This window comes from Cottoperca gobio, chromosome 22 (genome assembly GCF_900634415.1).
Source record: "Cottoperca gobio chromosome 22, fCotGob3.1, whole genome shotgun sequence".
In the NCBI taxonomy this organism is placed as follows: Eukaryota; Metazoa; Chordata; class Actinopteri; order Perciformes; family Bovichtidae; genus Cottoperca; species Cottoperca gobio.
In genome coordinates this window covers 10,646,880-10,671,598 of record NC_041376.1, presented here as the reverse complement: position 1 = coordinate 10,671,598, position 24,719 = coordinate 10,646,880, and the positions used below count along the sequence as shown (strand labels likewise).

Here is a 24,719-nt window from a genome sequence, read left to right as displayed (position 1 = left end):
GCACTCTGCAGCCAAAGCAGCAGCCTTTCAAACAAGGCTGGCTGGTTGGGGGCTGAGAGGGCTTACTGGTAAATTGGCAGCCCAGGGAATACAGGGTACTCTCACCCCGGCGCTCGCCCACTCGCATGCTTTCATTCCCCTTTTTACCCTTGACCATTGACTGACTGCACTCTTTCTCACTGGTCAGAATAAATCTGCCTTTCAAAGATGTCATCTGTTCATTGTTTGTCCTCTCCCCCGCTCTCCCTTGCTCTCACTCTTTTTTTTAATCTCTCTCAGTTTTTCAATTGAGTCAGAGCATCGCTCATTCAGGCAATCCATCGTTCTGCTCTTAAGTATATCCTTCCTTATCTGTTTGTCCCTCCTCATGATTAATAACACCCTCAATCATCAGGCTAATTACATCCTTCAACAAAAGGCAAAAAATACAAATGTGCACAAGTGTACACTCACTAGCCGCCCAAACGCGGCTACTACACTCTCGTGCTCATGCATGCATGCACTGTAGGCATACTAACCTAATCTGTTTGAAGTGGGGGACCCTAAAAGAAGAGAAGGCTCCTGTATGCATTAAGTATTCATGTGACGTGTGGTGGGGGGCATGTGTGTGTGTGTGTGTGTGTGAGTGTGCGTGCGTGCGTGTGTGTGTGTGTGTGTGTGTGTTGGGGTAGAGAGAGAAAGAGAATACTAGCAAATTGCGCCGCGAGCAGCCAGCAATCGAGCGCTGACACCTCGTCTGGCAGTCGGAGGGAAAAGGGGCTGGGCTGAGGAAAGAAAGAGAGAGAGAGAGAGGGAGGAGGGCGGCAGGGAGAGAGGAGAGAGTGTGTGTGTGTGTGTGAGAGAGAGAGAGAGGCAGGGAGAGAGAGAGACGCGGCAGGACAGCTGCCAGCATTTCTCCGATAGCAGGAGAAGGACCGAGAGGCGGAACAGGAGTAGGAATTCTCCTCATTCTCAGCCACCCAAGGAAGTCTTCCAGTCCAGCCAAGCGTGCTGATTCTCTGCCCCTCCTCCTGCCTGTAAGCAGCAGAGACTCTGGAAGGACCTTGGCATCAGGACCTGAAGCCACTCATAGCAGACACACCACAGTGGATTTACTAAATGAGAGTCAACCATGCTGCCTGTGGGATGAATGCTGAATTGGATGTGAAGGAAGGAATGGAAAAGTGAGTTGGAGAGCAAGCTGTTGCTGGGTTATTGCATTTCTGTACTGACGCTGAACTTTTTCTGGTGGAAGAGGCATGGAAAGAGTTCGAGGTGCTTTTGTGGCGTATGAACAGAGGAGGTGTTCCTTCTCATCCTGACCTTCTCCTTACCTCCTCCTAGAAAGCTCTCTGGGCTACTTGCACTGCTCACTGTGAAGCTCATTCACTCTTCTCCCCTCCACCCTTCCCCACCTGGCGCTTGTTCCATTTAGTTACTATGACGCCTGCGCCTCCTCCTCCTGGTTCTCCCTCCTCTCCCCCGGCTTCCTACAAACCTCTGTGAAATCAAGTGGAACCTCGATGATTGCGATCGGAGCAAAGAGGACCCCTGTGCCCCAACTAGTGAGCAGCCCCGCCTCACTCTGTTCTCGGAGACCGTGCCGGCGTGTCAAATGTGCAAGTAATGGAGAACAGTGACAACACAGACATGGACCGCAAAGTTGAACTCTATCAATTGTCTGTTTTTTGACTATAAGCATAAGCCAGATAATGGATTGGAAAGAGCTGTAAGTACATCATTGATTGCAGCATTTTCTTTACTGGTGCATGTTGAAACAAACCAGTGTTTCAGTTTGTATAGCATTCAACAAAGCATATACAGTGTGTGAATATTTTGTACAAACTGAACACGCACAGTTTCTCCTTTGAGCGTTTAAACCAAGTTGTGTAGGAAAACGGCTTCATTAGCATGGAGATTGGGAGTGAACAGGTGGACAAGCTGTTGTGGGCAAAGAAATCTGAGACTCCCCTCACCGCCTATTTTCTATTGACTGATCATATAGTTGTGCAAGGCAGGGAGAGGAAGAGAGAAGGAGGGAGGGCGGGCGGGAGGGAGGGAGAGAGAAAGTGACAAGCAATTAATTTCCCTGTGTGCGTGTGGTTGTAGTGGGGGGGAAAAAACAGCAATATCATCCTTTTTCTCACCTACCTTGAAGAACACACGTGCACTGATCGTCATTGTGCAGAATGAATTAAACCTCAAGGTTACAAGCTCAGCTTTAGGTTGTAAGCACTACTCACTGGTAAAGACAGTTATAAATCAGTATAGTATACTCGCCTTCTCCTGATGCTTGATTTATCTCTTTGCTCAAAGGGGAAAGAGACAGAATGGGGTGAGAGAGAAGGAGTGAGAGACAGAAAGACAGGGTGCATTTATCTTGAATGAATGTGCTGCGGATACCTCTCATAAATGCGCATACACGCTCACCAGCCTGCACACAAACACACATGTAGTCGCACACTGCCACGTGTACTCTGGTGTAGTTTCCCCTTTCTTTCTCTCCATCTCACATTCATCTATTCCATCTCATTTTTTTTTCAGTCACACGATCCGTCTCGCATGCTATCACACATAGGCAGCTCCCTGGGGAGAGCCTTCTCCTGTAGCCTTCTTGGATGCAATAATTATTCCATCAGTCGGCAGTGTGTTCCCTGATTGTGCTCTTGGGCTGTCGCTGTAGGGGGCGTACAGTGGAGAGGGGAGTGTCGAGGAGACGAGGGGGGCCGGTTGTCACTCCAGGACGCAGGGAGAGGGAAGTGGAGGGGGGTTGTGTTTTTGGCAACAGCCCACCCAGTCCTGTCCGGAGGAGCCCAGAGCAGGGCTAATGAGCTCAGGCTGGCCTATTAGGAAACTGCTGCTCACCAGGACACACGGTTCTGCCCTTTTTTTTTTGCTCTTTCACATGACCTGCTTCTTTTTACTTCTCCTAAAATCCCTTGCTCTGCAGATTTCTCATCTTTTAATCTCTCACTCCAATTTTCTTTCATTCCCCGTGCCACTTTTTCCCTCGTGTTGACAACTGCGTCTTTGTCTTCCCTGCATTGCTCTGAAATCCGACTGCTTTAATGAAAACCATTTGAGTGCATTTGAATTTCCTCAGAGTATTACTTTCCTCCCTGACCTTGAATTTCCAGATGAAGAACGGTGTTAGCTGATCCAGGGCGATGCCATACCTGGAACCACTCTAAGTCTGGCAAGATTCCCTGCAGGCTGTGCAGACATATTGGTGCTGTCCTTTGAGTTGCAGGAGGTTAGACAGAAAGGAGTGCATGTGCTTGACTCAGTTGGCCCTGGGACCAATCCATGTCTCCCCAGCACTGAATCTCGGAGACAAGAGGCCAGGATGACAGTGAATTTTAATTAGAGATCTGTCAAAAAGCTGGATTCAGTTACAGCAGAGGGTTCTGTTAGATGCCAGCACAGCAGAACTGCTCAGGCAGTCAGTCTCATAAAGTAGAGAGAGACTTGGGTAACTTACCTGCCTCTCAACTGCTGGTGCGGGTGGTCTGATGTAAATGATCAAAAATCCCAACAAAGAGTACATGCTCCAGCTTTGACATAAAATAATGGGTGAACACTCTCATTGCTAAGCTTTAGTAACAGAGATAGACATGACTATATCCCAGAGGGTAGTGCTTTAGCTTCCTCGTCTGTCATGTCTAGGACAATTGTTTTGTGTTTGATCAAGATGAATGCATGCGTTTACTATGCCTTCCTGCTATGACAGCCTATATTTGGTGACTGACAGGCAAAGGGCCTCGCCTGGTAGTGATTTATCTTATGGATTTGCAGTTTCTGTTGCAAAACTCCAGGTATAAAAGCATTCTACCTGCTCTCGTTGAAGTGGAAGGGCTGAAGCGTTATCTTTTTTTATAGGGGACTTTGAGGTGGGAGTTGGAAGGAAAAGCAGTTTTAGAGTGGGGAATGGTCGGGAGTGGTGGCACTTGGTAGCTCTCCTGCTGACTTTGTTTTCTTTAGGGGAGCTAAAAGGAGCTTGTTGACCTTTATGTTACCGTTTCAGCATGGGATTTCTAGAGGCTTTGCAACACACCCTTATAAAAACTTGGCCAGGTACCATGCTGTGAGAAAACATAACCGTAGGAAATGTGCTTTTATATGAATTGTATGGAATGGTGGTTTTCGAAGTATAGCTTCAAGGCATTTTCTTTTTTTTTCTTCTCTTTGCAGGGCAGCTCAGAAGCTGAACTTGTCCTCCAAGCGGAAGAAGCACCAGCCCTCCCTGCTCCACCCACAGGAGCCTTCCATTTACCCCACCAACTTTAGCGGCATCCTGCTGGTCTCGCCGCCCCCTGCCCCGCCATGCCTGCTCCGAGCCGTGTCCAAAGTGAAAGAGAACCCAGGGATGGGAAAGGTGAGAACAGACATGTATCAGTATACTCAAAGCTGAATGCATGATTGCAATGCTTGTTAATTACAGATGCATACAGACCCTTCTCATGTAAGCCCCCATAACCACCACTATACAACCACACCCTCACGTACATACAGATACACACAGACCCCTTTTTAAAGGGGAGAATGCAGGGTGGTGACACACTGGTCCACAGTCAGCATGCCGTCTGGTCCAGTCCACGCAGATGCAGTCAGATAAGCCTCCTGGAATGTCATGAATTCATGCAGTTTGTGAGACCAGCATTCCTCGGTCTGAATACAGAAAGACAGCAAAAACTATAATCCACAAATTTGCTGTCATGTTGAACAGCAGGATCTCTAATTCCATTTTAGGTACAGTGTGAGACGATGAAAGTCAGGCTGGCAGCGAGAGTACGGTCATTAGACAAAGCTGTATAAACACATCGCTCTTCCTTTGTGGTTTATTGGGTATTGTTTGAGCGGCGTCCTGTATTTCTTGAGCAGAAGAAGTCCCCTAACAAGATTAGATCCCACCTGGATAGGAAGTGCTCGCTTCTGTTGCCAGGTATTCAGACGGTTGAGATTTTGCCACATATTGTAAATCTCCCATTGACACAAAGACTTCATAAAAAACCTGTGTTATTAACAAGCCTCCTCAAACCCACACCTGAGGAAATCCTATACATCTGTGCAGCTAAAGGGGATGGTTTTAAAAGGGAACTCAAGATTTATGAGATTGTTTCAAGCCCATCAGGCCAGATTTTCAGGTTTTCTTATTGTAAAGCAAATACATCAATGCGCTTTCTTTGATTCTTTGTCCCTGTCTCTCTTTTTTGCTTGTGTAATTACAGTTGTAATATCATTTTCAGTAGCCTATAAGGTTTTAATCTTGCTTGCGTCTATTTCATATTCAACCTAAGACTTGGGTGAATGTCTTGTTTCCATCAACCGTGTGTGGGTCATTTCCACTTTTGACCTCGACACAGTTCTTTCAGGCATAGAGAGTTGAGTGGATGGAGGAATGCCAAGCCACACTAATGGATTTTGTGGGGGGATCAAGGGACAGAGAAACAGGGCCATTAGCACGGAGTCCAAGGTGTGAAAATACTGTAGCCAGTCCTCTGTGGCCTCCAGTATCTGATCTCTGCCAACATAAATAAAACTGTGACATTAGCTCGCCTGGTAGCCTCTGTCTGGCAGACAGAGACTGAGAAGACATATGTGGAAGCGCAGTTGAAATGTCATAGCAAATGTAATTTACTCAACATATGCACATGTCAGTCACGATAACAGCCCCCTGCGGAGTATAAAGAGAGTTTGCACTTGGCCTGCAAAATGCAAGATGAATTCACTCACTGAAAGACAGGGATTTCCAGTGACATTGTTTCAGAACGCTGGAGCCTGTGTCTTTAATAATATTTATATACGTACTAGTCATGTGAAGAATGGGCCTTTTGTGTAGGCGTGAAGACGGTGGAGAGTCCAAGGCTGAGTGAGACAGTCTGTCAAAAACGGAAAATAGTTAGCTTTTTGTTACAGTTTATTTTCAATGCCTGTGAGGCATCAAGAAGCTTTGAAATGGCTCAGGATTGAGTTGCCTATCTCATATACTGAAGGATATAGAAACTGTTCAGTTGATATAATGCTAGGCGTAACACTAAACACTCAGGGAGCTGACAAGGAAGACTGCTATACATATCCCAAGAGCTGTTTACGTCTCCTTTCAGCAACAGATATATTTCCGCAGTGCCTTTGGAGATATAGTCGAGGTGTATATCTGACCATCACATTGTAAGGCAATATAGAGTTGTCAGGATCACAAAAGAAGGTGATTGTAAAAGGGGTGTCATGTAGCCTGACATGCACAAGCACGACCACACCCACACAAACCACACACAGTACATCTTTACAGCACGGTACAGGCAGGAAATGGTGAAATTTATATGTTATTGTTTGTATGAGGTGCCCTTATACACAACTGGCAGAATGACCTCACTCCTGTAACCATGGCAATGACGTTAGACACGAATGGGCTTGTCAGAGCAGTGCCGAATCAACACCTTGAGATGTAAGCCGCCATCCTATTTAGCGTACTGTACCATGCGGGCATGATGAGCTGTACCGTGACCTGTGGAATGCGTTAAGACTGTAAGCTCACTTTATGAATGTCAAGACCCAGAAATGCAACAGGATAGGTTTCGATCTTCTTAATGTAGAGCTGCAATTTTCCACGCAACAGAGAGGAGGAAGAGGAGAGAAGGAGGAAGAGTATGTAGGTGGGATAAGAGGGGGGGCCATATGCTCCTGCACTCCCATGCTGGTGAGCTCCTCTCGGTCCAGAAAAACAAACCCCGCTCGAGGGATAATCCCCCAGCGTGGTGCTTCACACACACACATTCATTTTCACCATATTCTGCTGTGACTTTAAATACGCACTTTGCTGCCTTTCACTGACACCTATTAGGCAATGTGTTGACCCATCAGGTGCACCAGTCAATGTTAGACTGAGTGTTTCCATGGCAACCGTCAATGTCCATCAACTCTGACATATTGGATGTGATGTAAATGCACAATGCTGCTCTCAGTTTGGATACCTATACCTATATTCAGAAAGCCTACCGTACATTTCTTCTCTTTCCTTTGCTGGTGCACTGTAAGTCAAACATCTTAAGCTTAGCCTGGAATGTTGTCTTCGCTGTGCTGAACCTGAAAAATGCATTCTTACACCCAACTGAGTCATTTGACACATTCTTCATGTTTTATGCTTTCTCACTTTCTAATCCATCCTTTTCTTGCTTATCTGTCCCACTCCTTAGGTGAAAGTGATGATGCGTATCTGTCCATCTCTGGAGACTGCAGACTCCTCAGAGTCTCAGTCCTTCTTGAAGGTGGACAGCAGGAAGAAGCAACTGACCCTCTACGACCCCGCGTCCAGCCCGCACGCCAGCTCAGGACACAGGAGATCCGCCACTGTGGCCGTCCCAAAGATATTCGCCTTCGATGCTGTTTTTACCCAGGATGCCTCACAAGTAAGGGCCAGCAGGGGATGTGTACTATATATGTGTGTCCATGTGTTTTTTTTTTTAGGTGTCGTGTGGGAATTCAGTCTCTCAAGGGCAAAGGGATGTCTTCATGCTGGCAGGGTGTGGCCAGGGGCTTAGAGAAAAAATGCCTGTCTTGGGTCAGAGGGCATTCTTACCAGTGTGGGCCCAACAGCTGGGCCTTTTAAGCCTTCTGGGGAATGATTTGAATCCACTCCAGTTATATCTAACCTCTCCTTTCATAGAACAGCTATATCTAACCTCAGCCCTCTGCAGGCATACCCACCAAGATCAAAGACAAAGGTCAGATACATGTTTACTATATGCTGACTTGGGAGCAGACCAGTTTTGCTCTCGCCACAGCTTAACACAAACACTATAGTCTTTTAATGGAACGATTAGATCTATGTCCCTCACTGCAACATTTCCTAAAAACAAATCTGAGGTCAGATATTTTTTGCATTTCTCCATGGTGCAGTAAACTTTAAATAGCTATGAGAGCAGATGAGAGAGTATTGTGTCTCGGTAGCGATGAGAACCTCAGGTCTTCTCTCATGCCACCTACTTAGAGCAAGTATTTTCCTAAGTAAACTGCTGATAGCTAAAGCCTAAATGTTGCTGCTGGAGAGCTGAGGCCAAGCTGCTAGATTGTGCCGCTGGGACAGCACTGCTGGTGGCTAACAGTAACAGCAAGCTGTTCTGCTGTTGGAGGCCTTGTTTGCAGTGTGATGTATGGGAAGGGGCCTCTGCTGCAGAAGCCCTGCCCCAGAGGACCCATGCTGAAACAGATTGCAAAAATGAGCCACACGTTGCAGCACACACAAACAAACACACACACTCCTGAGTGATGAAAAATACTGAAACCATTAATGTGATTTGAGAGAAGCCAATGCCTAATAACTGTTTAGTTTATAGGATATCGTTATGGATTCATTGTTCTCAATATGCCTGTTTGGCAGTCTTGGATGTGGCTGAATTGTAAATGTATGGGGGCTGTCTCTGTGTGTTTTCCACAGGCTGAGGTGTGCTCAGGGACAGTAGCCGAGGTCATCCAGTCTGTGGTGAACGGTGCAGACGGCTGCATCTTCTGCTTCGGCCAAGTCAAGCTCGGTAAGCTCCTCCACTGGCAAGAGATTAGACAAGAGCCTTTGTTAACCGAAGAAAACTCTCATTGCTCTTTGTTAGCTGCACTTGATGTCCACAATTGGCTTAGCGGTGCACTGGGGTGAGTCAAGGAATGGGAGATTGGAGGAAAGGAATGGGTAGTGAGTCTGGGGTGGGGGTGAGGGGTAAATTGCTGCATCCATGCTTCAGGGCTCAGTCTGTAATTAAAATCTTAGTAATTGGCCTGGGCAGTGCTCTTAGGCTGAAGGGCTTGCTCTCCTCATGCTGCTGTTTCCACCAGGTATAATTCTCCACAGATTTACTGCTTCTGGAATGAGTCCTTGGATTAGGGTTTTTTAGTTTGCATGTACTGGATATTACCTCCAAAGCCCCACATCAGCCATTAATACATTTCATCAGCAGTTGTTAAACACAATAACCCTCAGAAAATATCCAATGTCAGTGTCTATTTGTTTGTCAACTCCCTGCCCATTCAAGTTAGCTTGACGAAAGAAGTAATTTTAGTTTTGAACATAAAGTGGGTGTAGCTGGCTTTCAGACACAAGGCAATATTTCCATTTCCATCCCCCTCTCTCTTTCACACGTCCCCAGGCAAGACATACACCATGATCGGTAAAGACAGCTCCACTCAGAGCCTAGGCATTGTGCCCTGTGCCATTTCCTGGCTCTTCAAGCTCATCAATGAGCGCAAGGAGAAGACGGGCACGCGCTTCTCTGTCCGAGTGTCCGCAGTGGAAATCTTTGGGAAAGATGAGGAGCTGAAGGACTTGCTGTCTGAGGTGTCTACAGGCAGCCTGCATGAGGGCCAGTCACCTGGAATCCACCTGAGAGAGGATCCCATCTGTGGCACTCAGGTGAGAACCACCTCTCCACTCTTTCTTTGTTCGCTGATCCTTTCATTCTCTCCGTGGGACTTAGTCTGTCTGAGTATTGATCTTTCTCTCTCTATGATCTACCTCGTCCTCTCCAAAATATATTTGACTTTTACCTGTGAGTGCATGTGTGTGTGTGTGTACTGTATATGTGTGTGTTTTTTCCATCTTCCCAGTCCGCCTCGCTCTATCCTATATGCCTCTCAATCCTCGCTTTATATTTCCACCAAACCCATCTGTGGTATTGATGGCTTTCTTCTTACCTTTGTATTGACTCTCCTGTCAACATCCATCAGCATCTATTAACCGTGTGTTAGAGCTAGCCCTCTACAGCACAATAGGAGTGATATCGGGGGATGGGGGAAGACTGTATGATTGCAGGCACTCACAGGTGTCGCTGTCAGATGTTGTTTTTTGGGGATCTGTATGGACTCTGACTTCAAAGGCTGTGTAATTCTGTGAAGCGCCTTCTTGCTTTGCCTCTCAACAGCCACGTGTGGGCTCCCTTCATGATGCCCCCCGCCTTCTCTCTCTCTCTTCTACCTCCTCCTTTCCCCTCTTCTCTTTCTGTATCTCACCACCACCACCACCAGTGCCCCTGCCTCCTGCTCCACCATTACCTCTCCTAATCCTTCTCCCTCTGTGTGCATATCTGCTGTTTTAATCGCCCCCGAGACCCAATCTAATGGGCAAGAAATGTGTGCCTGGGTCCAATTAATTGGCTCCTCTCTCTTTCTCCTTCCTCTCTTCCCTGGTATTCTTTTTACATCTGTCCTCTTTCTCAAGCCCTATGTGGCCTCCGTTGCTCAACCCTAACCCTGTTTTCTGTCTCCTCCTCCCCCCACAGCTCCAGAATCAGAGTGAGCTACGTGCCCCGACGGCTGAGAAAGCCGCCCTCTTCCTGGATGCGGCCATCGCTGCACGCAGCACCAGCAGGCCCAACGTAGAAGAGGAGGAGCGACGCAACTCCCATATGCTGTTCACTCTACACATTTACCAGTATCGCATGGAGAAAAGCGGCAAGGGAGGAAGTTAGTACCATTAGATTATTACATCCAGGCGTGTTCCAACAAGTTGCCACCTCACATTTTTGCAATAAATAAATATGGCCATTGTTCAATTTCAACAGCACTTTTACACATATTCTAGCATATGTGTTAAAAGATCAGTTCAACTGCAGTGCAATTTATTTTGACCATTTTTCTTCTCCTTATTATAGCTATAGACATCCCTTTCACACTGAATAATCATACGGTGGTTTTGTTGTGAGCTAGATGGGAAACAAGTACACTATAAGTATGAATGGAGCATCAAACAAGTCCCTTATTTGCAATCTTTATGGATGAATTGGTTGTGGGTTCTGCGTGACAGAAATGTGTTTGTATGCATGTATTATGCTTTGGTCAACAGCGAATGAAGATTTGAAGCCCTACTGACAGGAGCTTAATGTTCTGCTGCTGCAGTAGCAATTACATCAGTCACCCACACAACAATGTGTAGCCCTGTGATTTTTTACAATGACAGCCAATTCCTTTTCGCTGTATTTTAAATCAGTTGAAGGGACTATATATTTGCCTCCTTGTTACCATGAGTTACACATCTGGTGGGACTTTACTAGTCAGGCTGCAATTTGAATCACTTTCAGTGGGAGAAGACTTACACATAAATAAATCAGAGAACTCTGACAATCATCTGGGCTGAGCTGTGCATTGTGCGTGAGGAACTGACTTCAGAGAGGGAGTGTCTGGCCTGTGCTCACCTGGTTCTTCTTCTGTCTTTGGCACAGTGTCAGGCGGACGGAGCAGGCTGCACCTCATCGACCTGGGGAGCTGTGAAAAGGTCCTGAGTAAAAGCAGAGACGGAGGTGGAGGCTTGTGTCTTTCTCTAAATGCACTTGGAAATGTCATCATGGCTTTAGCAAATGGAGCAAAACATGTACCTTACAGGTAAGAAAATCCCCATTAGTTTTACTGTCTCTCTTACTGTGTTTCAGCTTCTGTGAAGTCATGTCTACAAGTAATAGTTTCAGGCAAGTTGCTGCATGTGTCGTCAGTGTTGCAGGTTTGCTGTGTGACAATTTATTTAGTTTGTTTAGTTAGCCTTGTGCAATAACTTTTACTAGTGTTGCACAAGATTATATTATAGTTACTCAGGTATGAAAAGACTAATGACACGTCACAGGAGTATTTGTCAGCTCAGAGAATTCAAAATGGCTCCTCCTGGGATCATGTCAGTTACCTTTATTGTCCTTTTGAAATATTACTGTGCTGTTTGCTAATAACATTGTAAATGCACCCTGTAGGGACAGCAAACTGACAATGTTGTTGAGGGAGTCCCTTGGCAACATCAACTGCAGAACCACCATGATAGCCCACATCTCCGATTCCCCTGCCAACTACACTGACTCACTCACCACTATCCAGCTGGCATCCCGCATCCACCGCATGAGGAAGAAGAAATCTAAGGTACATGAAACTTATTAGCACTGATAAATATGGTCAAACATATGCAGTAATAAACTTATAAATAAGTATTATATGCATTTAGAAACTTAATTTATAATACATTTAAATTATGATTCCTGCAATAACTGCTCCATCTAATGTTGTTAATTGTTTACAGATGCAGAGTAATTGTTAATTCAACATTTTATTTAAGTATTGCTATTACAGCAATTACATCCGTAATGTGCACGTGCACCTTTGATTGCATTCATCATATTTCATGCCACAACTCGCGCTCCTAAATCTTTCTTCCTCCTGTAATTTTGGAGCTATTAAGCAAATTAATGTGTGAATGCTTCTGAAATTGAAAGATTATTAGTGCAGTAACTCAGAGCTAGTTTTTCACGAATCCTCAACGCATACTCATGTAATCAATATCACTGCCCGAGGAAGTGCGTAATGCATTCTCTCGGATTAGGGAAATATATGCTCCAGATAATTAGGTGGAATGACGGCATGTATTAATTTGGTATTGGTCCCAGACATGATTATAATGCAGTCCACATACAGCAATTTGTATTATTGACATTAATTTCTGTTTATTGATGTGCACTTTTAACCTTTAGATAAATATTGAATGGTAATGTCATTGGAATTAATATTTGTTCTATGATCGATTTCACTATAAACATTGTTGAGAAATGAATCTACTATGAATTAAAAGGATTAAAGTGGTTTTGTAAAAAAAGATTGTTATATTAATATTGTAGGAAGATAAAATCCCACTACTGTCATTACTTAATGAGATCATATTTAAAACCAAAAAGACTCACTTCTTTTCTGCTTTAACTATGCTTTGCAGTATGCATCCAGTTCATCTGGAGGAGAAAGTTCCTGTGAGGAGGGGAGGATCCGCCGGCCGCCCCACCTCAGGCCGTTCCACCCTCGGACAGTAGCCCTGGACCCAGACCTACCCTCCATGCTCAGTGACCCAGACTACTCCTCCAGTAGTGAACAGTCTTGTGACACAGTCATTTATGTGGGCCCTGGGGGAACTGCGATCTCGGATAGGGAGCTTAGTGACAATGAAGGCCCACCTGCCTTTGTTCCAATTATCCCCTCTCTGAACAGAAAGAGGTGTACAAGAGAGGGCCCTCTGGAAAGAGACCATTTCTTTAAATGCAACACATTTGCTGAGCTTCAGGAGAGGCTGGAGTGTATAGATGGCAGTGAACAACCCACTGCCTTTGTTGGAGAGGGCAAGCGAGGCCAGGCTAGCCCCAAGACCGAAATATCCGTGGAGAGCTCTGTTTCACCAAAGACTGTCGCTAATATTTCTCACACCCAAGAGGGCAACTCACCCAAACAATCCCCTAAATCTGTTGCCACACAACCGCCCTGCAGTCCCACCACTACATCTAAACTGGACAATGACAACAAGATGCAATGCACACCTGCAGAAAGGGCACCATCAGACACTGTTCAAAATGTGTGCAGAACCAGTGCTGATGGTGAGAAAGCCTTGGTTTCAGAAAGCGGAGTTAGCACTAACAAACTAGCAACTGCTTCAGGGTCTAACTCTGAGCCTGTGGTGAGGGAGAAGGTGTACTTCAACAAGAAAGCTTTGCCCAAGCCAGCCCCACCGCCATTACAGCAGAGAGACTCCAGCAATGAAAATACAGGCACTGAGGAAAGATCCAGCACCAGAATGCCCCCTGTAGGAATGAGCCACCAGGCTGTGAAAAGAAGGGATCCTTACACTTCCCCTCTGCTCAGAGCTCCGGTGGAGGTGTGCCAGGTGCGTTCTACCTTGAGGGAAAGATGTCTGGATCGGGACATCCTTAGAGCCACTGTGACCTTGCAGCAGCCTATAGAGCTGAATGGAGAGGATGAGCTTGTGTTCACTGTGGTGGAGGAACTGTCTATAGGCAGTATTATAGATAGGGATCGACCATCCAGCATTATCAGCTTTAACAGTGACTGCTCCCTTCAGGCCCTAGCTTCTGGTTCCCGACCTGTCAGCATCATCAGTAGCATCAATGATGAATTTGACGCCTACACGTCTGCTGTGGGAGGAACAGAGGTGAACATCGCAGTCGTCACACCCCTCCAGGAGGGAGCATGTGTAGATAGCAGGGGTTCATCTATCAGCTCTTGGCTGAGTGAGGTCAGTGTCTGCACCTTGGAGAGTGAAGGGGCTCATTCCTCAGATGTCTTCCTTCCTCAGGCCAAACACATGGGGCCAGAGGCCGCCTTTTACTTTGATTCCCTGGATATGTTCCATTGTGTATCCTCTCCTAGAGATGCCAAGAACTCCTTAAATGACAGTGGGTTTAGTTTTTCAGAACTAGACAGTGATAGTGCCGCCTCAAGCAAACTATCCTTGACAAAATGCCCCCCATCTCCAGAATCAGCCAAAGGCTCCCTCAGATTCACATCTAAATTAACTAAAGCTCACTCGCTTAGCTCGTCCCAACTCCCACAGGGCCCCTCCATAGTCCACTCCAGTCTTCCCAGGAAGATTAAACCTACCTCATCCATCTCTCATAGTAGTAGCAGTAGCAACAGTAGAGAGCCAACAAAGCAAGAGGCTAAGCAAGAGGATCCTTGGCAGCGCAGTGACAACCTCTCACTTTCCGACTCCAGCAGCACCAGCAAATTTCTCAGAAATCCCCCCAATGGCATCCTATCCAGCAAAACATCCAATAACAGCAACAGTGTACCTCGCCCACCCAAGGTGCAGGGGTCTACCTCATCCCAGAGGGTGGTCGATGGCTGTGAGAAGTCAGCCAGTAAGAATCCACCCAGCAAAATGCCTCAGCTGAGACGAGGTGCCACCACCCTGGGAACAGTGCCCGTCATTCATTCCTCTACAGACTACAAGGGAACCCAAGATAATATTTCATCTACCACAAGCCTTAAATACTCCTCCTTGGGGAAAAACAACAAGGCTAACTCACAGAAAGCGAGCAATCTCCCTAGACCTGGTTGCACCTCACCTCCTCCACCTCCTCCAGTGAGAAAGTCCAGTCTTGACCACAAGACTAAGATCCTGCTGCCCCAAAGTGCCTTAAAGTCAGCATATGGGGAAGCAGGAAGGGCCTCTGGAGCAAGGGCAGCTGTATCAGAGGATGAGCTTGAGGTACGTCACAGAGTGGACTCTACCAGTTTCAAAACCTCCAGCCTCAATACAGCTAGAGTTACCTCCAGCCTGAAGGTCAGAGGACCGAGAGGTGAGGCTGGGCAGCATTATGGCAGTCAAATGTCCCTGGAAAGGTGTGAGGGGCTGTCCTTATCGGGTTCCAGACCGGCGCTTAGCAGGGAGAATAGTGGGGCAAGTCTGGGGAGCAGCAGTAGCAAATCCAGCAGGTCTATTCCGAGATTTGGTATTCCTAATTCATCCAGCTCTCCTATAGCTACCTGCCCATCATCCCCAAGTGGAGGAAGTCTGAGCAAGACAGCTCAGGTTAAAGCTTCTGTAAATCCCAGAGCATTAGGAACCCTCAATGGTAGTAAGGCACGCTCACTGTCAATCAACAACTGCAAGGGCCTAAGCTCCTCTACCAAATCTTTGGCCACCCCTGTGACCAGAAATACCAATGCCAACCTCCCTCCATCAGGACGGACATCAGCTCCTCGAACACCTGCTGCTGTCAGCAGTAAGCCTGGGAGAGGAACTATCATGGGCACGAAGCAGGCCATGAGGGCTGCCAACAGCCGTGTGAGCGAACTGGCAACAGGGAACATATCAGGCAAACACATAAGAGGTTCAGGAGATTCAGACAGCGGGAATGACAGTGGGGTGAATGTGAGTGATGACAAATCCCCCATAGCCATGCTGCCCTCTCCATACAGCAAAATCACAGCACCCAGGCGGCCTCAACGCTACAGCAGCGGCCATGGTAGCGACAACAGTAGTGTGTTGAGCGGGGAGCTCCCTCCTGCTATGGGTCGCACAGCTCTGTTCTACCACAGTGGTGGCAGCAGCGGATATGAGAGCATGATCCGTGACAGCGAGGCCACGGGCAGCGCTTCCTCTGCCCACGACTCCATGAGTGAGAGCGGCATGTCATCTTCAGGCAGAACAAAGAGCTCCAAGTATCCCAAGAAGAGAGCAAATGGTGAGAAACTTATTTGGGTTTTGGGGTTTTAGATGTGTCAAAGCAGGTACAGGTAATATTTGCACATCTCATTCTGGTGATAGCAATAAGTGTGAGGTCTATCAAACAGTGTTTGTCTTTGAAGCAAAAGACATTACAATAACATCCAGAAATGAATGCCCTCGCTTAGGAAATTAGCCATATAGTGGTTCTAACTTTATGAATCAATTGTTGCATTACATTCACAAATTGGTGTTTCATTGGATTTTCTCTCCTCCTGTGTCAGCAGAATACATTATCATACATATATAGGAAAAATGATAATGCATGTTTGAAACAAGATGACTTTGAACTGTGTGATGATCCAGTGAAATGAGTTGAACATGAGCAGTGACCTGGTTCAGGTCTTTGTAGCCCTGAATGTATAACCTATTTGAATTGATTCGAGCTGTGTATGTACAGAATAGCAACCCATGAAACCCTTATAAATATGCAATCACCACAACTTGGCTGGTCTGTGTAAGGCCTTGCATCACTTTACATCTCAGAATGAGACTCATACATATTTACTCATAAATCCCAGCAAATATTACTATGTATGTCATCAACGCAACTGGTGCCTGTCTGACCTTAGGCATGTCTTTGTAGGCTTCCAGAGAAGACGGCTTATCCCGGCACCCCTGCCAGAATCCTCTACCCTGGGGAAGAAGGTGAGCACAGCAGGCCAGTGGGTGGACTTGCCTCCTATGTCAGGACCTCTGAAGGAGCCTTTTGAGATCAAGGTGTATGAAATCGATGATGTGGAGCGGCTCCAGAGGCGGCGTCAGGAAGAAACCGCAGAGGTGAGTACTGGGTCACTCCCGACTTGTTCCACATGATGGTACATCTTACTGAACCTGTTAGGATAATGTTATGTCTCAGTTAAGGTCTCGTTAATCCCTCTTGCTAAGACTCAGCCATATTTTCCATGTGCTACATTGATGCAATGCATGCTCAAGACGTGTCACATTGACTTGTGTTGTGGGAATATCTTAGTTCACTTCTTCCCAGTTTCTTTTTAAAGAACAAGACAGTAATAATATGTCTCAGACGTCTGACCTTCAGTCAGATCAGTGGCAAATCCTGGAGTTAAAATGTCTGCGTCCAGATTCCCAGAGCTTGGTATTTTGGCTGCGTTCCACGGGAATGTCAAGAGTTCAGGAGGCAATTACTGACGAGGGTTAATTGGTTTAGATATGAGTGATGACTCAGCTTACTGCTGACGATGGTGATGGTGATGTGTGGGGGGAGTAAGAAGGAAAAAGGAAGATGGTGTGAGAAGATTGGTCAGGGAATGTGTGATGAATGAAGGGGCGCCCAACACCAGCCCAAATCAGCTCACCGCTAGCACTCATCACTGGACGCCTGATCGCTTTTTATAGCTGACTCCTCATCTGTGGATCGTTAACTGCTCCCACAAGTTTGCCACAGCCAGACAGTGATTTGTTAAGAGAAGATATTAAATCAGCTCAATGGTGGTTTGATTTACTTTCAATTATCGTACATTTTTCTCTCCCAGCCATCACTGCCTGAATGACAAAATGGCTTTTTCTGTGACTTTAACTCACTATTTTGAAATTAGCATTGGAGTCTTGTGCATGAGCATCAATACTGTAGCTTATGTATATATTAACATACTATTACTACATGCCATTCATATAATATTCTGTCTTGTTTAACATGCTAATGTGTTTTGTCTGTTTCCCCCAATTTTGTCTTCAGCAACCATTCCAGGATGTTGACAAGGTGAGCTAATTTAAATGGTGACAGAGGTTCTGTTGTAAGTGTTACAGGCTATATTACAGTAGTTACATAACCATAATCATAATTCAGATACAAATCATCACAAACATGCAAAACCCACATTTACAGCACAATTCCGCTTCTTAGACTTCTTCTTAAAAGTTTTTATATAATTGGCTTCTGTATTTAAAGAAAACAGTATATTTGGGGAAAGGGTTATAAAACACGACATTTAAGTAATAGTGTTGTGTCATTTTCGCTTTAAGAATGACTTTTACTGGCAGTTTATGCTGTGCCAGTTTAAACTTTGTTGACTTTTAGCTACTCCAGCCAACTGAAATGTAATTAACAATTTCTCTTTCTCTCTCAGGGCCTGCTGTATTTTAACAGTAAGCTGAAGATGCTGGAGAGAAGGCAACAGCAAGTGAGGGAATTGAGGGCAAAGTATGAGGTGTTGTTGGAGGAGCTGGAAGACACCAAGGCCCGACTAATGATGGACCCCAGCAAGTGGATGGGAGAGTGTAAGTAACCGCTTTAATGTTTTGTTACTGTAAGTTGAAGTCTACATTTTATAAGATCTTTGATGACTGTATAACAAAACATTATTTTCCCCTTTTCAACAGTTGAGGTGGACCAGACTTTGGATAAAGAGTCTCCGGAGTACCTGGAGGCCTTGGCACAGGCCACAGAGGAGCTGGAGTTCTGTGTCAATCTATGCAAGTCCCGTGTCATGATGGTGACCTGCTTTGACATCAGCATGCCAAAATCTGGTGCTCAGGAGGGACTGCGTGAAGTCGAAGTGTGAGGACAAAAGAAAGTCGAGGTGGAGAAATGAGGAAGTGAGAAAACAAAGGATGGTGAAATGTAGCAGTCAGTCTAATGATATCACTGGAATGAAGAACAACAAGTGACAGAGATGAGATGAGAGTGGATCTTTGCATGAAAACAGAGGAAATCTTAACCACCTAGCTACAGTGCCTCGTTGCCTGGGACATGTTTTAATTGCAGAGAAATGAAACGTGAGCACAAATGCTGTTGTCTGTATAGGCAAGGCAGTGGCCATCACTTACTCAAGAGTCAATGAACAACACCTGGAAGTGCCTTTTGTATTGTTTTTTGTTTTGAGTCATTTTTTTATCATATGGTGCAGGTATCCTTAAACATACCTAAGCAAAACCTGAACATATTGCTTTTAAGAAAAATATTTTATATTGCATTGTATAGTGTATTTATATGATTATGTGGTGTGTACAAATATCCTTTTTAATGGAAAAAAGAAAGAGGAAAAAAGAAAAAAGCAATAAGCTAATGTTATTGCGCTCCCAGACTTTGCCTTTTCTCTTGTTTCAAACCTCAGTCAGCATTTTAACCATGTTCATTCAGCCTCTTGCGCCTTACGTTAACTCTCTGGTTCTGTAGTTTTCTAGATTTTCAAACTGGACTATGTTATCTCATCAAGGACTGCATTTGCTGTTGTCACTCATCGCCTGCCCGCTGGCCTCTGAAAGCTAGCAGGGTTGAGTGAATGTTTTTCCCTCTAGTTGCCTTGATCAAAATGGGTCTCAGTGGATGCACTACGGTAGAGCAGCAGGTATTCTGGAGGGGGGGCGGAGAGCTTATTCTAGCTATGCTTGCCCGTGTTTATCTCACTGAAAATGAGAGATTATGCCAAAACATATCAATCAGAGGAGCATTGTGATGGATAGTGAGTTATTATTCTTGATTCAGCCATTCTCTCTGGTGCCTCAATACAGCATGTGGTCAAGCAACCCTGAGAGACCTTCCCTACACTAGCCTACGAGGAAGAGGATAGCATGATGAATGGTTACACTGATAGCAGTGCTCATCAGTGGGTCCAATTTCTCTCCAAATTGGCTTTGGCTGGGTCATATCTATACACTGTAAAACAAAGAGGCCCACATGAGATAGCACAAGTCTACATGCCTCTTGTACAATACTTTTTCAAGCGCTAACAAGCCTCGGCTCTATGCATTCCAATACATTTACTGCAACTACTGTAAGAACCTCAATGCTGACTTAAGGGCAGCAACATAGTTTGGCGTCTTTTGTCCCCTGTTCTTTTTTTTTTTTTTAAATAGGCAAATTAAGTTTATCCAGTGTCTCAAACAAAGACTCAAGAATTGTTACTTTCCCATTAAATGATGCAGTGAATAACAGCAAATAATTGGGACATTGTTTAGGAAAATCAATCATGATATCAGCTCTTTGTAGCTGCCAGAATGTGTTTGTTATGAATCAAACGGCTGACACAGAGAGAACAAAGATGATTGGTGAAAATTATTGTTATGAAAAACAAACTGGCTTTGTTGTATTACGGTATGTTTGATTTCTATATCTGTTACAAATATGACTTTGTTTTCTTTCTTTTACAAAGATGTACTCTCTCAGGCCCTCTCTGAAGATGCTGCATGAGCTTTTTTAATCATTTTTAAGAATGATTTCTACTCCATTTTTACCATTCTAATTTTTTACAATAACTTCAATTTTCACTAATGTGGGGTTAGGCTCATAAATTAAATAACTATTACCAAACCAAGACCTTTTTTCCAAGAAATTATTATATGTGAGGTCATATTTCATATCAAAACTCATATTTTCGAATATCTTTGTTTTTGTATAGGATTTTCAAACCCTGTGTATAAATGTATGATACGGCAGCTTGTGTTTTACTTTTACAGTACCTGTGAATAAAATGTGTCTTCTTACTTCTTACTGATTTACTTATTTAGAGTTGACTGTTTTGTTTTACCATGTTCACATATTCTATATTCATGGAATTGTTTGTTTCCACACCATTGCAAAGAAGATAAGGCTGAAGGCACTTTCTGTAAGTCTGCAATCTTCTATGGAAATCAAACAACAATCATTTTTTCATTAATTGTCTCATACACAACAGGTAGCTAAAACCTGAGCCATGAAAGGAATGTATTACTGTGTCTGACACACTGACATCGGTGTAGCTTGCTTACTTTTGCACACTTTCATTGTCTGTTTTATGCCATTTCTAAACTTATTATAATATTTCCATTAGTTTGATATGAAACAACACACTAGACCAGGGGTCGGGAACCTATGGCTCGCGAGCCATATATGGCTCTTTCGATAACGCGATATGGCTCGCAGACATTTTTTAACTTAACAAGTAATAAACAATTATACTGTGTCATTTTAAAGTAAAACATTTAGCAGCAGATTTGTTTTTAGTTCTCCCCTCTCCTTTCCTCCGCTGTGTGTGTGTGTGTGTGTGTGTGCGTGTGTGTGTAGGGGGCGGAGCCCCGCCCGTCGCGAGACTGCGCAAAACAAGCAGTAGACCGGGGGGGGGGGGGCGGGGTTCAAACTCATTCACAGAGGGCCAACATTAAAAACTGGGACTACGTCGAGGGCCAAACACGGTCCACATTTATTGAACAGGGTACACATAAAGTGCAAAAAGATATGGAACATATTTAAGTCAACTGCAGACGGATTGCTGAGCAGTTAAATTAAAATTTCTGAGCTGCAAAGTCGGCAAATGCTCTCAGTTGATCAGCAGAATGCTGTCGGGAACACAGCGGTGCAGATGTTTGTCAGTGTTTGGAAACACGTAGTGACCAAAGTTTCCTTCTGCATCCGAGTCTCCCACAGGCAGCTCGGCATCACACATGTCCGTGATCACACGGCCCTGAAGCTGCAGGTTTAACAGTGAGATGCTTCGTTATGTCGCACAAACAGTCCAGCTCACATCGTCCCAGAGATCTGTGGTGTCTTTCCCTTTGCTTTCCAAAAACTTTCATTTCATTCACATATTTAGATTATTCCTCAAATGTATTTTCCCGTGGTTGTGCCATGCATTGATTTAATTACCAAAACCGGCGGGCCAGTTATGACAGACATATGATATTTTCTCGCTGGTCGGATATAATTGCCTTGAGTTTGACCCCCGTGCAGTAAACACTGAAACGTGCACATAAATGAGATAAATAACGTAAGCGTTTAGTTTATTTAATAAAAGAGCTCCTGTTCAATGCAACATTGATACCGCTATTAGTACTCGGAGACGTGTTATTCTTAAAAAATGCACACGTAAAGTTGCATTCAAATTTATATGGCTCTCAAGGAAATACATAAAAAAAATATTTGGCTTTTATGGCTCTCCCAGCCAAAAAGGTTCCCGACCCCTGCACTAGACTCTACGGTACTTGAGGCAAAAAGTGTAACAATTACCTTTTTATATTAATTTTGTTGCTCAAAATCAAAAAAGTGTAAAAACATTCACAGCAATGTTTCTGAAGCATTTAAATCTGAATCAACTATAACTGTAACTACATTTACATGTATTCGCATAATAAATAAAAGTTTAGGGATATCTTCAGAAACGCCTCTATTAGGACTGTCAATGACTTCATGTGTGACAAGAACTGTGTCGGAGGCAGACCAAGTGACCAAAGCTGAGGGAAAGATGTCGATGCTTTGCACCAAAAATAATGTCGCCTTCAGCTTCTGCGTTGATTTCAGTCGCAGTGTAGCGGACATGTTTCCCGACTCTGCCACCGCAAGGACGTCCTCGTCGGGGGAAACAAAAGCCACACAACTCATCCATCATCAAATGCATTGATGATAATAATTCATCAAATAAAATACATAAATATCTATATATACCCGTCCCTTATGTGTTTACGTTTACATTGGTGGCTGAGAGCTGTTATAATATGGGCGGAGTCCGGCAAAAAATGTCCCTTATTTTGAAATTCCAATGTTGACAGGTATGACATAACATCACAAGTAAATTGACTATTTTGATATATTACAGCTTACATTAGCTTCACACTGCACAGAAAACACACCATTACTGGTTAATTCCAACATGAAATCGTTTTGTTTAAAGGTTCATTTTGTAACAGTTTTACACATCAAATAAAGTGATTAACATTGTCAACTAGCTGTAGCTTACAGCTGGACCCAATATGCATGCTGAAATTAAGTATATATATTTAATATATATATATATTTAATATATATTGAATCGACAGTAGCAAATTGGTAAAATATTGTTGCTATATAGGAAATGAGATAAAAAGAGAAGTTGCTGGTCCAGAGTGATTAATTACTCCCTGTATCAGGAGGGCCTTCTGCTCAGTGTGCTACATGAAGTCCTGTTGAGAATTATAGTGTAGATGTGTGAGTGTGTTCAGCTAGAACTTGAACCCTGCTGTGCAATAACATCTTGCCTCCTCCCAGTTAATTCTGTTTTGATCAAAAGCATAAGAGGTTAATTTGGCGGACTTACAAGACCAGCTGGTCACTGTGTTTCAAATCAAATTCTTCTTTTCTTTTTTTCTTTGAGGCTTAGTGGTCTTTGTCACCCCGCGAATACAGTCCCAGGTAAATCAGTTCCAGGTTTACTGTACAGAGGAATCATAGTACACCTTTACACACACTTTTGACAAATTCAATGTAGGAAATTCTGTCTTTTTTTATTTTAATTAGTATTCAGTTAGTCTTCAGCCTGTAGTGATTTGGCAGACAGCGAAAGCCTTTTGTCAAATCACTCAAGATCCTGTCTGCTCAGACTACCTCGTCGCTCTTAGGAAGTCGGTGTCTGAGTGGAAACAGTTGGCCAGGGCTGCTGCAGACGTCTCATGGCTGCTGAGCACAGTCAGCCCTGTGTGTCCCAGCACACTTTGCCTCAGGGCTCTCATCATTAGCAGGGAGTTAGGTGTTGTATGAGAATAGGAATGAGTTCACTGAAAAGTCAGGAGTCACCCTTAACCCCAACCCAGCAGTGACCCTGTGTTGGAACTCTACTCAATCCTCTCCAGTTTTTATCCAAAGCAATCCCAATCCACTTAAATCCTCGGTTCATTTGATATCTTTCCCTTTCTTCATGGCTTGTGTCTTTTGTTTCCATTATCGTCTGCTGACATTCCAGTGTCTGTACTGTTCAAAGTGGTTTCTCCTGTCAAACTGAGTCAGAGCAGAGAAGAGAGTTCTCTTTGAATCTTAAAAGATGTTTAAATCCTAAAAGGGCCAGTCCAAATCTCTCAAAGAAAATTGCATTAAAACTTTTTTAATTCCTCTGGTTTTCATCAATTTAGATGACCTCATGTCTTCCGTCAGACTGAATGTCGATTCGCTTCAGATATATTAAAGGAAACAGGCTTTTTGAACCCTCTCCCCTCCGCCTCTGTTAAGCTTCCTGCATCTGCCCTGGGCATTGTTAGTGGTAGTAGTTGCTCACTTTTGAATTTATAGCGCTGCAGTCAGTCCCACAGATTGGTCTGTCTAAACCAAGCTTGCTCTTTGAAGAAGACCCATAAACCTGACCAAATGCTGCCACTTATTCTCAGTAATTAAAACAAGCTGCCGTGGAGAAAAGTCCTTAAATTATCGGAGGCTAGGCAAGATGTAAGCCCGACAAACACGGCCCCTCTGCCTGCGTGGCCATGCTTCAGGGGGGTCGTAACCATTGACATCTCCATCCTCAGAACAGATTGCATGTGTGAGGAGTTTTGCACCGAGACAGAGACCTTTTTAAGAGTTGTAGTCCTGAAGGCTTTCCCCCACATGTACTGTAAATTCAGGTTGGGTGGTCATACAATTCGGACAACGTGCCACTAAGCTGAGATAACACTACAGGCAGTAAATCAAACCAACGCAATCCATATTGTGAAAGTGAATTAATAAGCTTTTCAGAGACGACTTGAAATTATCCATCACAGAAGACTTAACCTTGTTTACTGTGTGTAATTTAGCAAGCTTCGGGTTAAGAGAAGCTGTGGAACTAGCAAGTGTTGCCATTATAAGTTGTAATGATGCAGATATCTGATATGGACAGCAATGAGGAGCAGGATGTGGGTCATGAGTTCAAACAGCCTGTTGTGTGTATGTGTGTGTATGTGTGTGTGTGTGTTGACCTGCAAGCTGGCAAGGTAATAAGTATGTAGGTGATGAAGATGTGCACGTCGACACAGCCAGTCTCTGGCAGTGTCATGCAGTTCT

General features: G+C 44.5%; 1 protein-coding gene across 3 annotated transcripts in view; it reads left to right on the top strand.

Moving 5' to 3' along the window:
- The window catches only part of kif26ab (kinesin family member 26Ab), a 67,950-nt gene extending 47,501 nt beyond the window's left edge, over nucleotides 1-20,449 (top strand). For 2 of the 3 annotated variants that reach the window (XM_029460678.1, XM_029460679.1), the window contains exons 5-16: nucleotides 4,171-4,354; nucleotides 7,173-7,385; nucleotides 8,414-8,507; nucleotides 9,114-9,376; nucleotides 10,242-10,425; nucleotides 11,181-11,340; nucleotides 11,697-11,859; nucleotides 12,701-15,959; nucleotides 16,587-16,780; nucleotides 17,700-17,723; nucleotides 18,091-18,241; nucleotides 18,344-20,449. In XM_029460678.1, the coding sequence (XP_029316538.1) occupies nucleotides 4,171-4,354; nucleotides 7,173-7,385; nucleotides 8,414-8,507; nucleotides 9,114-9,376; nucleotides 10,242-10,425; nucleotides 11,181-11,340; nucleotides 11,697-11,859; nucleotides 12,701-15,959; nucleotides 16,587-16,780; nucleotides 17,700-17,723; nucleotides 18,091-18,241; nucleotides 18,344-18,525 (5,071 nt within the window). In that variant the 3' untranslated portion in view covers nucleotides 18,526-20,449. Of the gene's footprint in view, nucleotides 1-1,454; nucleotides 1,709-4,170; nucleotides 4,355-7,172; nucleotides 7,386-8,413; nucleotides 8,508-9,113; nucleotides 9,377-10,241; nucleotides 10,426-11,180; nucleotides 11,341-11,696; nucleotides 11,860-12,700; nucleotides 15,960-16,586; nucleotides 16,781-17,699; nucleotides 17,724-18,090; nucleotides 18,242-18,343 lie in introns of those variants that run through there. The other variant, XM_029460680.1, reaches the window with a different exon arrangement.
- Nucleotides 20,450-24,719: the final 4,270 nt, after the last annotated feature.